The sequence below is a fragment of the Phacochoerus africanus genome, chromosome 10 (genome assembly GCF_016906955.1).
Source record: "Phacochoerus africanus isolate WHEZ1 chromosome 10, ROS_Pafr_v1, whole genome shotgun sequence".
In the NCBI taxonomy this organism is placed as follows: domain Eukaryota; kingdom Metazoa; phylum Chordata; class Mammalia; order Artiodactyla; family Suidae; genus Phacochoerus; species Phacochoerus africanus.
The window spans coordinates 74,709,844-74,724,189 of record NC_062553.1 but is presented as its reverse complement, the minus strand read 5'-3'; the positions used below and the strand labels follow the sequence as shown (position 1 = coordinate 74,724,189).

Below are 14,346 nucleotides of genomic sequence, written 5' to 3'. Positions count from 1 at the left end.
AGGATCTGGCGTTGCCGAGAGCTGTGGTGTAACAGGTCACAGACGTGGCTCAGATCCCAAGTTGCTGTTGCTATGACTGTGGTGTAGGCCGGCAGCTGTAGCTCCAGTTGGACCCCTAGCCTGGGAGCCTCCACATGCCTCAAGTGTGGCCCTAAGAAGGGAAGAAAAAAAAAAAAGAAGCCAATCGGTTTTGGAGAAAAGAGTAGAATTGATTTGGGTGTGAGTGGGCAACAGGGAAGACACCCACTGCAACATCCCCCTCCTGGCTCACTGAGTGGAATACCAGCTTTGCCACCAGAGAGCAGAGAGGATAGGCTGGGGAAGCGTGTGTTAATCAGGGCAAGAAGATAAAGGAACCATCAGAGGTCAGGCTGAGATTATAAGGCAGTTTGCTAAATGATGGATGGACCAGAAGTTCCGGAGGCCAAAGTGCTGGAAGAGTATGGGCCGGCAGACGGGGGTGGGGGGAGGAGATTGGCCCCAATTGAAGGATGAACAGAACAGGATGGGAATAAGAATACAGATGAGAGACGGCGGCTGGAGGCTTAAACTTCTAGAGGTAAGAATGAGGCCAAGTGGTACTCAAGACATGGGGATTCGTCCTGGTAGACAGTCATCTTGAGTTCAGACAATTTAGCTGGACTATATGGGTAACTGGGCAACAGTTTATTCCTGAAACTGGGTTGGGCAGGGTGACCACTGAAATAGAAGATAGGAGTGAGCACAAAAGTAAATGCTTTTTGGAAAGTGAGATCCTGTTATCTATTAAAATTAAAATGAGCATGCCCTAAGTTTCGGTTATGCAAAATGAATACATTCTGGAGACCAAACGCTCAGCATGGTGATGATGAGTAATAACACATACTTGAAATTTGCTGAAGGTAGATATTAAGTGTCCTCGGCGCTCACTATGTGAAATGACGGAGACATTAATTATCTTGGTGGTAGCAATTTACAATGTATACATATAATCAAACCATCAAGCTGTACACCTTAAATATATACCATTTTAACTCATTAATTATACCTAATAACAGTGAGGGAAAAAATGAGTGAGCCCTTTTTACTTAGCAAGTTTGTATCTAGAGATCTACTTGCATTACAGACTCTGCAACACAACTTCAATAGCCAACATTTATGATATTTATATACATATTCATATGTGTGTATATATATACACACACACACACACACATATATATAAATTAAGGTCTAAGTCTATTTACTTTCTATATGGCTGGTCTGAAGCAACCGTCCTGAAACCTGGAGTGCTAGCGCTAGAGTTGAAAGCGCTTTATCTCAGACACTTATTTCAGCCACAGAATTCAGGATCACAAAAAATAGAGAGAGAACGGTAATAAACACACACACCAAAAAAGAAACATTCATTTGGTGAAAATGCAAGGTAAAAGGAAACAGGAACTAGAGATAAGCATGAAATAATTAAAATCTCGTGGGACAATCACTTGACTTCCAGGGTAACCCAAATTCTTTCTTTTCATTCTGTCACTTTAGAGCACCTTCATGATTGCTTTGAATGAGGTAAATGGCAACAACTGTAGCACCAAAAAATAGGCCATTTCAGAAGTGATACAAGGAGAATAAAAAAAGCGATGGGATTTTAAAATATTGACAGTCATCACAAGGATAAATGGAGAAGAAGCCCAGAACATCTAGGTCTTTTATAAGAAAAAGTCTCCTATGGACAGATAAATATCTCTTAGCGACCATGGGTAAATAGGTTTCTCAGCAATTTTCTTCCAAGAGCTTTCAGGACATATATTAGAAAGAGAAAGGATCAGAGGAAAACGCAGAGATTGTTAAGGTAATTCTGTACAGTTAAAGGTTTCCCGTCAAGGTGCAGTTCATTATTTTAAATACAGTCTTGATGGCCAAGAACCCAACATCTTGACCCTAAAACACCTTGCCTGAGTTCAATACTTTTTCAGCTCCAAGCTAGATCGCTTTCAGGGGACAGGCAGGCTCCCAAGTCATGACCAACACTGATATCTTCATCTTAACCAACCATTTGGATCAGGAGCACATTCCCCTGGCAGATATCACACAGAATAAAGACGGGACGCGCGGGCTTCGCCCTGTGGAAAGGCACATTTCATCACCGAAGAAATGTACAAAGATTATGCAGACGGCAGAACAAACACGGCACGCTGGATCTCTCTCTCTCTCTCTCTCACACACACATTTATGTTGCTCACTCTCACACATTCTGAGGCAAACACCAGAAACACTGGACGCCATGCAATTTTAGGTCCCAACGAGGTGTAGATTAGAAGCTGTTAAAAGCTTATCATTTACAAACAGGGGGAGACTTTTTTAAAATTTGTCTTTAAAAATACATCACCAGGGGAAGTTCCTGTCATAGCTCAGTGGAAACAAATCTAACTAGCATCCACGAGGATGTGGGTTTGATCTGTGGCCTCCCTCAGTGGGTTAAGGCTCCAGCATTGCCGTGAGCTCTGGTGTGGGTCACAGATGCAGCTCAGATCCCGCGTTGCTGTGTTGCTGTGGCTGTGGTGTCGGCAGGCAGCTGTAGCTCCAATTTGACCCTCTAGTCTGGGAATTTCCATATGCCGTGAGGGCAGCCCTAAAAAGACCAAAAAAAAAAAAAAATCACCAAGATTTCCCTGGAGACTCATCACGTTTAGGATCCAGTGTTGTCATTGCTGTGGCTCGGGTCACTTCTATGGCATAGGTTTGATTCCTGGTCCAGGAATTTTCATATGCCGCAGGTGTGGCCAAAAGAAAAAAAAAATTGCCAGTTCTGCCACTGAGAAGGACCTGCTTCCAGGTGGGCTGACCCCACGGCTCCTTCCCTGGGTCTCCCCACCACCTCGGACTCCAGTGATGGTCAAGATGGAGAAGTCGGCCACCAAGACGGAGAAAAAGATGGAGAAGTTCTTCTTCAAATTCTGGGGAAGGAGGAGCCTTGAGGCTGTGATAGCCCATTTCCAGACATGAGATGCTGCCAAGATTCAGACAGCAGAAACACCGTGTTCCCGGAGTTCCCGTCGTGACACAGTGGAAACGAATCCAACTAGGAACCATGAGGTTGCAGGTTCGATCCCTGGCCTTGCTCAGTGGGTTGAGGATCCAGTGCTGGGGTAAGCTGTGGTGTAGGTCGCAGACTTGGCTCGGATCTGGCATGGCTGTGGCTGTGGTGTAGGCTGGCAGCTGCAGCTCCGATTCAACCCCTAGCCTGGGAAGCTCCATTTGCCGCAGGTGCGGCCCTAGGAAAGACAAAAAATAAAAAGAAAGAAACACAGTGTTCCCCCTCACTGAATGTGTCATTCTCCACTCATCCTGAGAAAGATGAACAGCTCCTATTCACTATGTGGATCTTTGGGTCCTGCACTTGGCACCCAAGACCTGGGAGCAAGTCAAAATAGCAGGGGGTCCTGTAGATCAAAGCAGATATCAGACGGTAGCCTGGAAGTCACAGCTAAGTCTTTTTGGCAGTTGCCACAGACGTATGAGGAATTATATCCAGGACAATGACAAGCCTTTAACCTGGGCCCGTTGGCACAGAGCAAGCTGTCCCCAGAAGGGACCCAGACTGGACTGCCAACTGTCCATCACTCTCTGGGGGCTGGAATCATCTTTGGAGGTTACCTGAAATGCTCAATACAGGTGGGCAGGCACACCTTGCTTTCAGATACATTCCAACTAAAGCCTGAGGAAGGAAGAAAGGCACAGAGCTCATGCCTAGAGCCAGTGTTTCAGCAGTGGTGTTAAGTCATCAGACTCTGCTCTTCCTTGGGGAGGGGGGGGGTCTGTGATGCAGAAGGGAAGAGAATCTGAAAGACAGGTGCTCTGATGATCTGTATTTCTTTTTTTATTTTTTTTGTATTTTCTAGGGCCACTCCCTCAGCATATGGAGGTTCCCAGACTAGGGGTCTAATCAGAGCTGCAGCCGCCTGCCTACACCAGAGCCACAGCAATGCAGGATCGTTAACCCGCTGAGCAAGGCCAGGGATCGAACCCACAACCTCATGGTTCCTAGTCAGATTCGTTTACCACTGCGCCATGACAGGAACTCCGATGACCTGTATTTCTAAGATACCACAAAGAACTGCTGGTTTGCAGGGCACCTAAGGGGATCTGGGTCAGAGAAGAGAAAACACAGGTGAGACAAAAGAGGTGGTCCAAAGGAGGTCACAAGGAGGAACGTGGGAAGTCGGCATCCAGGAGCCCCTGGAGGGGGTCAAAGTGGGGGATGCAGAGGATGGAACCATGGTCACCATTGAGCAAGTGCCCTTCACCCCAGGCAACAGGAAGGAGGGATGTGGTTCAGACAAAACCAAGTGGCCTCTGATGGAGTGAGTCCTCTTTCCAACATGACCCCAGCCATGAAGCATGGGCTGCCCCACGTCTCCGGGGCCTGTATGCAGCAGGTGACTGCCAGCTCACCTTTGATGACTTTTACAGCCTTGATTTTCACAGCATGGAAGGATGGAAGACGGTGGTGGAGATGGATCTAAAAACTCAGAGCATCTGGAGGAGGCAGACTGGTGAGAGGAGGGAGAAGAGGCAGAGGTCACAGAAGGAAGATGTAAAGATGAGGAAGATGATGATCCCAGAGAGGAGAGTGAAAATGACAATGAAGAGGAAGAGCGTATGGGTGGCCCCTGACATGGGGTATGTGGACTTGGTGCCCAGGGTCAAACAGTATTGAGTGGAGCCTGCTTGGGACCACGGGGGCCTGACACAAAGGCAACGTACTGAGACTACCACCCGCCACAACAAAATCTTTCTTTGATGATTTAAGACGCTACACTGGGCCAGAAGTTAAACTGTGTGGTGAATGCCCTCCTTACCGCTAGATGTGATTTCCAAGAAATTGGAGTGAAACAAGGAGGTTGCAAAGATTTTCTTTTGCATGGTCTAAGGCACACCAGGTATTCTGGTCAGTCTTTTGTGGTCCTCTCCAGCGAAGGTGGGGAGCTCTGCCCCAGAGCAGTGCAAGGCTATGTCTTCTGTTCTGTATTCTGATACGTTGATGGCTGGGGTCTTGCTGATCCTGGAGGGACTGCTAAGATCAGGTGACTGTGCTTCTCCAATGTGAACCAATCAACCCAGAGTCCACACTCCCAACTACCTCTTTTATGGGCTTGCACACTGTGGGCCACTATGCACCTGCCCTAATCACCTCACAGCCAGGTTCTAATAATCACAGATGCCTCTATGCCCCAGGCCACTGAAACTATTCAAACTAGCTAATGTGGAGTTTCCGTGGTGGCTCAGTGGTAATGAACCCAACTAATATCCATGAGGGTGCAGGTTCAATCCCTGACCTCACTCAGTGGGTTAAGGATCCAGCATTGCCGTGAGCTGTGTTGTAGGTCGTAGATGAGGCTTGGATCCCGAGTTGCTATGGCTGTGGTGTAGGCCGGCAGCTGTAGCTCCAATTCAACCCTTAGACTGGGAATTTCCATGTGCCCGAGGGTGCTGCCCTAAAAAGACAAACAAACATCTAGCTATTCTTAAACCTGCTTATTCTGCCTCTCCCATTCATTCCCTTGGAAACCACAATGAAGGCCCTTGCCCAAAGTCTTCCCTCTCTCCCTCTGTCTTCCAAGCATCCCCAGAGCTTCCCATTGTGTGCCCACAACATACACACCCTCTCCCATAATGTGGCATCTCCCCCCTTGGGATCTCTGAGTAACAGATGTGTTACTCACACAGCTTTTTCAATGGTAGTTGTCTCCTTACCCACTACTAAATAATAACAAAGCTTATATTAAACCAGGCATGGTACAGACCAGCCCCCATCTGTAGCAGGAAGAAAACCTCGAATATGAAGTATCCACAGGAAGGATGTTTCTGTTCTAACAAATCTATAACACATTGTACTTTGTTGGTGGGGGGAACAGGGATTCCAGCTACAAAATAAGGAATTTTTACAGACGAATATTCTCTCTCTCTCTCTCTCTTTTTTTTTTTTTGGGGGGGTCTTTTTACGGCCACACCTACAGCCTATGGAAGTTCCCTGGCTAGGGGTCCAATCAGAGCTGCAGCTACTGGCCTACACAACAGCCACAGCAAGGTGGGATCCCAGCCACGTCTGCAACCTACACAGAAGCTCACAGCAATGTCATATCCACTGAGCGAGGGCAGGGATCGAACCCTCATCCTCATGGATACTAGTTGGGTTCTTAACCCACTGAGCCACAACGGGAGCTACAGGAAGAATTCTGATTCACATGTATCACTGTCTCAGTTCACTTGAGATGCTGTAACAAATACTACAGAGTGATGGCTTAGAAACAACAGAATTGATTACTCATGGTCTGGAGGCTGGAAGACTGAGAACACAGCTGGGTTCTGGCCTGGAGACTCCCACCTTTTTGCTGTGTCCTCAGAGAACTGGAGAGGCTAGGGAGCTCTCCGGGACCTCCTTCATCAGGGCACTCATTTCACGTATGAGGGCCCCACCCTGATGACCTCATCACATTCTAAAGTCCCCACCTCCTAATACAAGTCACCTTGGGCTTTAGGATTTCAACACATGAATTTGAGGGGAACAAACATTCATACCATAGCAATCATGAACCTGAAGATGGTCTCTTCTTTGATTTTCTAAAAATTAACATAAGTGTTATAGCCGATACAGTGTCTATAACACTTTCTTAATTATCCTGAAAATAAGATACTTTTTAGCTGGAGAAAAAAAAAATGCATCTCCTAACCCTGTGTTCAATCTGGGAACACATTACAGAGGGATAGTGTGGTTAAAGATACACTTGATGGAGTTCCCGATGTGGCGCAGTGGTTAACGAATCCGACTAGGAACCATGAGGTTGTGGTTTCAATCCCTGGCCTTGCTCAGTGGCTTAAGGATCCGGTGTTGCCATGAGCTGTGGTATAGGTGGCAGACGCGGCTCGGATCCCGCATTGCTGTGGCTGTGGCGTAGGCCGGCAGGTACAGCTCCGATTCGACCCCTAGCCTAGGAACCTCCATATGCCTCAGGAGCGGCCCTAGAAAAGGCAAAAAGACCAAAAAGAAAAAAAAAAAGATACACTTGGTGTTGCAATGGAGACTGGTGAGCTGAGACGGAAAGACAACTTTCTTCACAGGGTAAATAAATGGACAGAGTAGATTCAATACGGACCCAGAAAGAAGCAAGTGAGGAGGTTGAAATTAAATATCTGGGTTGATTTTTTTATTCCACTGCCAATGCTCCTAATTAATGCACTACCTTCGGTAGTGAAAAAAAAAAATTCTGGCATCAGGTGAACTTATTTCTACTAAGGTAATTTCTACATATACTTTTATAAAATCATCTGAAGAAGCCAACAAATTAGAAACAGATGTTCTACCACTACAGTATTGGATTTAAATTGTTTGTTCAATCTAGGATGGTCTTTTACAACTGCCTCAAAATCTATTAAGAAGAAGTTTCTGAAGCCTTGGGTAGATGTTTATGTGTGCATATACTGAGCTTTAAATAATCACATAGACTTGAATTAACCTAAATTTTCCTATTCACTCTTACTTTTGTTTCCTCCTTTTCTTCCATGGAAACAGCAATTCCTAAAACCACCTAGATGGGGGTTGGTAAGATCTAGCCAAATAGATCACAGTAATGATCATGGTAATGATGAGTCTGAATGACTTTATTTTCATGGTTTTTTTTTTTTTTTTTTTTTTAGGGCCACACCCACAGCATACATAGGTTCCCAGGCTAGAGGCTGAATGGAAGCTATAGCCACTGGCCTACACCACAGCCACAGCAACTCGGGATCCAAGCCTCATCTGCAACCTACACCACAGCTCATGGCAATGCCAATCCTTAACCCACTGAGCGAGGCCAGGGATTGAACCTGAAACCTCATGGCCACTAGTTGGATGTGTTTCTGATGCGCCACAATGGGAACTCCCATGTTAATTTCTACATGATTACCTGTAATAAATATATTTAGTCTCATTTTTCCCCTCAAGGTATGTCCTAAGTAGGTAGTTTCTCCCACTAATTTCAGAAGATAAAGATGAGATCAAAAAGTGTTAGCGGTACCTATCTCCACAAGTGAGTCGTAAGCAGATAAAAAAGAAACAAAGAAAGTCTCCAAAACAGACTCAGTGACAAAATAAATGTGGAGCATACTGTGTACAGCAGGCTATCTTTGCTGTCCAATGCAATGAAAATTGAACAAGCTGTTTCTAAGATGGACTCGGAAATATAAATGGTCAGGAACAATCAAGGCAATCTCAAAAGGGAAGGACAAGCTAAATAAATAGATGATATCGTGACCTATTGAAAAGCTTAAACAATTAAGGGACGATGGAGCTAGGACAAAGGGAGACAAATGGGTCAAAAATCAGGTGTCTAGGAGACACACGTGCATATACCATCACCTGATTCATGACCAAGGTGAGTGTACAGTACGGTGAATGCTGGGTCAACTGAACATCCATACTGGGGGAAAATAAACCTTCCTCCCGCTAGACTGAAATAATAATAAGTGGAAAGGTAAAAACAATACAATTTTTTGAGAAAACACGAGAGTACCTTCAGGCCCACATAAGCAAGTACTGCTTAAAAGGACAGAAAAAGTATTAGTTGTAAAGGGAAACAAATAGCTGAGTTTTACTAGAATGAAGAATTTCTATTCCTCAAAAGACTCCATTAAGGGAGTGAAAAGGCAAGCCATGAAAATTCAGACGATACATGCATAAACATATACAACAAAGGGCTTGCCTGCCAAAAACATAAAGAATTCACACAAATCAGAGTTCCCATCGTGGCACAGCAGAAACAAATCTGACAAGGAACCATGAGGTTGCAGGTTCGATCCCTGGCCTTGCTCAGAGGGTTAAGGATCCGGCATTGCCATGAGCTATGGTGTAGGTCGAAGATGTGGCTTGGATCCTGCATTGCTGTGGCTGTGGTGTAGGCCGGCAGCTACAGTTCTGATTCGACCCCTAGCCTGGGAACCTTCAAATGCCACAGGTGTGGCCCTACAAAGGCAAAAAGAAAAAAAAAATAAAATAAAGAATTCACACAAATCAAGAAGAAAAGCAAGCCAACTGTACAACAGAAAATGGATAAAGAATTAGACACTTCACCAAACAAGTTCTACAGATAGCCAATAAATGTTTTAAAAGTGCCCGATTCACTAGTCATCAAGGAAATGCAAAGTAAAATTCCAGTGTGATACAGCATCACCCAGGTACAGAACTGCTATAATTAAACAGACATTAAAGGGAGTTTATAATACTAACGAACCCAACTAGGATCCACGAGGATGCAGGTTTGATCCCTGGCTTCACTCAGTGGGGTTAAGGATCTGGAGTTGCCATAAGCCATGGTGTAGGTCACAGATGTGGCTTGGATCCCCAGTTGCTGTGGCTGTGGCATAGGCTGGCATCTGCAGCTCCGATTTGACCCCTAGTCAGGGAACTTCCATATGCTGTGGGTATGGCCATAAAAGACCAAAAAACAAACAAACAAAAAACATTAAGTACAAAATGTTGGGAAGGATGTGGAATAAATAAAATTGGCAGGAGTAGAAATTGGTACAATTGTTTTAAAAAGTTGTTTGATTTTCTTATAATGTAGCAATTCCATTCCTAAATATACACTCAAAATAAATGCTTACATTTGTGCAATAAATTACATGTGTAAGACAGTTATTAGAGATATTATTTGTCATAACCTAAATAGAGCCCATCAATTATAAAACAGATTAAAGATTATTGTAAATTCACATGAAAGAATACTATAAACCCATGAGAATGAATAAACTATTGCTCCATACAACAGAATGAATGACACTCATAGATAATGCCCTGTAAAAGAACCAAAAAAACCCATACTGGATGAATTCATTCACTGAAAGCTTGAAAGTAGGCAAATAATATTTGGTATTAGAATTCACCATGATTACCCTCAAAGGGTTGGGGGGATAGGAGAGGAGGGGCTTTTAGAGTATTGCTGATGTTTCTGCATCTTTCTAGGCATGGGTTTTCATTTTGCAAAAATCCATTGAGCTGTACACTTATGATCTGTGCAATATTCTGCATGCACTTTATATGTTAATTTGAAAGTTCACCAAAAAAAAAGACATAAGCACCAAATTGAAGATGCTGCCTCTGATCTAAAATGGGTCAATTAATTTGAACATCAGAAAGGATAAGGTCAGAGTTCCTGTCGTAGCTCAGTGGTTGATAAACCCGACTAGTATCCATGAGGACACGGGTTCAATCCCTGGCCTTGCTCAGGAGGTTAAGGATCCGGCATTGCCATGAGCTGTGGTGTGGGCTGGCGGCTGGTTGCTCCGATTCCACCCCTAGCCTGGGAACCTCCACATGCCTAGGGTGTGGCCCTAAAAAGACAAACAAAACAAACAAAAAGGATAAAGTCACCAATATGATATGAAATACATCAAATGTATAAAAATAGAAGAATTTACAATCAAACTAGGAAGAAAAATCATCAGTAATGTTTGGAGATGGTAAATGCACCAACTCATTTTTCTAAAAACTGATAAAAAACAGTGAAATAATCAAGCATTATCCTGCCTTTCCTGTATAAATTAAATTTCAAGGTAATCAAATAGTTGATGAGAGAACATTCTTCTTAATTGAAGAATTTCAGATAATGAATGCAAAAAGAATAACAGAATTTAAAAAATCATCCTATTGCAACTCCTAATGAAATAATGATATGTGTCTGCTGATGCAAAGAGAGAAGCAAAGAGAACCACCTAAATACAGCCAGAACTCATCAGTCTCTGGCTCAAAATGCCAGTTTATAGGAACCATGATAACAAGAATACATTAAATGAATCCCAAGGATGTAATCAGTCACATTTAGAATATGGAAAGTATATAGGACAATTGATCTTTTTCCAAAAATAAATACTATAGGAGAAAATGTCAAGGGGAGGGTGGGAGGCTCATGGTTACAGATTGAAATGTGAGGGATACAGTAATCAAATCCATTTGTGGACCTGTTTGAACATGCCAGCTATTAAAATATATTTTTAGGTAATCTAGTAAATTTTAAATGGAATCAATACTAAATATTAAAGGACTACTGTTAATGTATTGTAGTTGTGTTTTTCAAAAGTCATTATCTGTTAGAGATATTACTGAACTATTTATGGATGAAATGATACAATGTCTGGTATTTGCTTTGAAACACTCCAGCCAAGGAAAGAGGCAGTGATTTATGAACCAAGATTGGCCAACCGTTGACTGATGATCCTTGGTACCATCTAATGCATACACAGTGGTTCACTTTTGAGTATGTTTACAATTTCATATGTAAAGACTTACCCCATCCTTAGCTTTCACCAAGAGATCATAGGTGTCTGGATCCCTTTCCCTGTCGATATCTTGAGAAACACAGATTCGCCCATCATGTGGGTCAATCTGGAATGCTTGAGGCACATCATAGCTTTGAAATCCAGCATAAAGAGAATACTCGACAAAGCCATAGAGTCCGGCGTCTGCATCGGAAGCTTTCACCTATGAGACAGGAGGTGATTCATCAGTGAGGTAAGAGAAATGCGAGAGTTCCCTTTCAATGCATCATGAATCACTATCATGATGTACACACCCAAGCAGCCTGCACAGCTATTTCCAAGAGGTAGGCATAGGTTTTCGCTCTCTTTTCTTACCTTTTGTGACAGCTCACCCTCATTCCCCTCCTCCCTTTGTGAGGTCTCCTTTTCAGATGAGCCTGCCCATGCCTATACTTCCACCTGATCTCTGAAAGTCTGAGTTCCTTGGGGCCTCAGCCCTTAGTTCATCTGCTGTCTTATTCAACTCACTATACCTACATGATCTCATCCAATCTCCAGAGTAGAATATCCATGTGCTGACCACCTGACAACACACCTGTGGAGTCCCACTCACACCCAAGCCCTTCAAGTAATGGACTCCATGCTCGCCCCCCTCCTCAGCCAACAAGGGAAGGGCAAAGAAATCAGGGACAATTACCAGCAATCCAGTCCAACCTACAGAATTCACCCTGGAGCATGAGATGTGAATTTCCCAAGCCAGATCTCCAAATTCCAGGGCTAATACTCCCATCAGTGTCCCGAACAGTTATGCAGCCTGAGCACCACAAGAGGCATCTTGCCCAGCCGATGCTCTGCTTGCCAAATGGCACACCGACAGGAAGCTGCAACTGCCCAGAGGGAAGGGCACTTTTCTCTTTGACCATAAGTAACATTTATGTTAGCAGTTGTCATACACCTGGTAGGAAAAACAAGCAACTGGAGCTGTGAAGGCACCTAACTGATTTACACTAACAGTGAGAAATACAACAGGGTATTTATTGACCTCAAAATGTTCTTGACCCCAGAGGCTTGGCATAATTCTCTTGAGTTGCAGCCCAATTCCCAGAGACATCAAACATCTAAATAGAACTTGCAATACACGGAACATTTTAAGGGAAGCAGAAAAAGAGGAGAGGAGGAGGAGGAGGAAGAGGAAAAGGAAGAGGAAGAAGAAGGGAAGAGGAAGATGAAATAGAAGGAGAGGAAGAAGAAGAGGAGGAAGAGGAGGAGGAGGAATGAGAACGACGAAGGGGAGGAGGAAGAGGAGAAGGAAGAAGAGAAGGAGGAGGAAGAGGAGGAGGAAGAGGAGGAGGAGGAGGAAGAGGAGAAGGAGGAAGAGGAGGAGGAGGAAGAGGAAAAAGAAGGGAAGGGGGATGAGGAGAAGAAGAGGAAAACAAAGGAAAAGAACTAAAAAAGAACTCCATGCAACAGAACAGGTACTATGCTAATTATTTCGCATATATTCCATACTTATTACCTAGAATGAATTCCATCTTACAGATGAGCAAAGTCAGGCTCAGAGAGCTAAAGGAACTTGCCAAAGACCACATAATTAAGAAGAGTCAAAACTAATCCAGGCAGTCTAGACACGCCTCATTATCAACTATCCTGCCTCTCAAGTGCCACCCGTGACACTCAAGTGTCATTTCATTATCTTACCCTTTATTTACTGAAAAAATAATCCCAAAGCCCCCGACCTTCCTTCAGTGCAGAAGTTACTGGATCATGGGCAACATCATTTCAAGTAACTGCTTACTTCACAGGCACATGGCTTTCTCACCAGAGGGGTGTTAATATGGAGAAAGGTGACCGACAGGGACCCCTGTGCTCCTGAGTCTGGGCTGAACCTTCTAGTCCCCAGGGCCAAATCCCAACCAGGTCTCAAAAGGTAGAAAAATACATCAAATGATAACTATGGAAAATACAGTAATGAATAGGATCGATTCAGAGTCCAATATCCAACTAGCAGGTGTTCCATGAACAGAGAGACGAGAACAGAGAGTGAAAGAATGAAGCAGCGCTTCTTTGGTTCACAGAACACATATTGGTGAGACCCCACTATGAAGGGGGAAGAGGGCGTGTTTTTAACTTCCTCAGCCCAGAAGTTAGATTCAGCTCACATCTCACTGGTCTGAACTAGTTACATGGCCCCAGCCTACCAAACTCAAAGGGAGGCTGGGAAAAGTCCAGGATGGTAAATGGATACAGTCTCTGCCACAAGTGCCACTTAAGTCTTCATCTGATTATGAATGATATGATTTATATGATTATATAAGCTTAGGTAGGTCTCCAGATAATACTATGTATACTAGTATACTATACTATACTATAAATACTATGTATTTACACAAATGGAAATTCACACCCAAAGAAGGTGCCCACTGCCATCCTACCACAGATTTAGTTTCAGCAGTCCTATGTGTTTATGTAAGGCTTTTTGGAGTGAGGTGAAAGAGAAGATAATCACGGAGTTCCCGATGTGGCTCAGGGGGTTAAGAACCCAACTAGTATCCACGAGGATGCAGGTTTGATCCCTGGCCTCGCTCAGTGAATTAAGGATCTGGGGTTGCCATGAGCTGTGGTGTAGGTCGAAGGCATGGCTCGGATCTGGCGTTGCCATGGCTGTGGTGTAGGCAGGCAGCTGCAGCACTGATTCGACCCCTAGAGCCTGGGAACTTCCATATGTCATGGATGTGGCCCCAAAAACAAAACAAAACAAATATTTTAAAAAGAAGACAATCAATTACCAACATTCATAGTATACCTGCTGTTCTCATTTAACTCTAGGTTTTTTAAGAATCTACTTTTCCTCAATACGATATATTTGCTGAATCTTAAACCGTTTTTTTCTCTTTTTTTTTTCTTTTCTTTTCAGGGCTGCACCCACAGCATATGGAAGTTCCCAGACTAGGGGCTGAATCAGAGCTTCATCTGCGACCTACACCATAGCTCACGGTAATGCTGGATCCTTAACCCACTGAGTGAGGCCAGGGATCAAACCTGCATCCTCACAGATCTTAATTGGGTTTGTTAGCACTG

General features: G+C 43.9%; 1 protein-coding gene across 1 annotated transcript in view; it reads right to left on the bottom strand.

The window, feature by feature from the left end:
* Positions 1–14,346, bottom strand: part of DCHS2 (dachsous cadherin-related 2) — a 275,809-nt gene that overhangs the window by 131,018 nt on the left and 130,445 nt on the right. Inside the window, 1 exon segment of the mRNA XM_047799487.1 lies at positions 11,300–11,491. Coding sequence (XP_047655443.1) covers positions 11,300–11,491 — 192 coding nt within the window.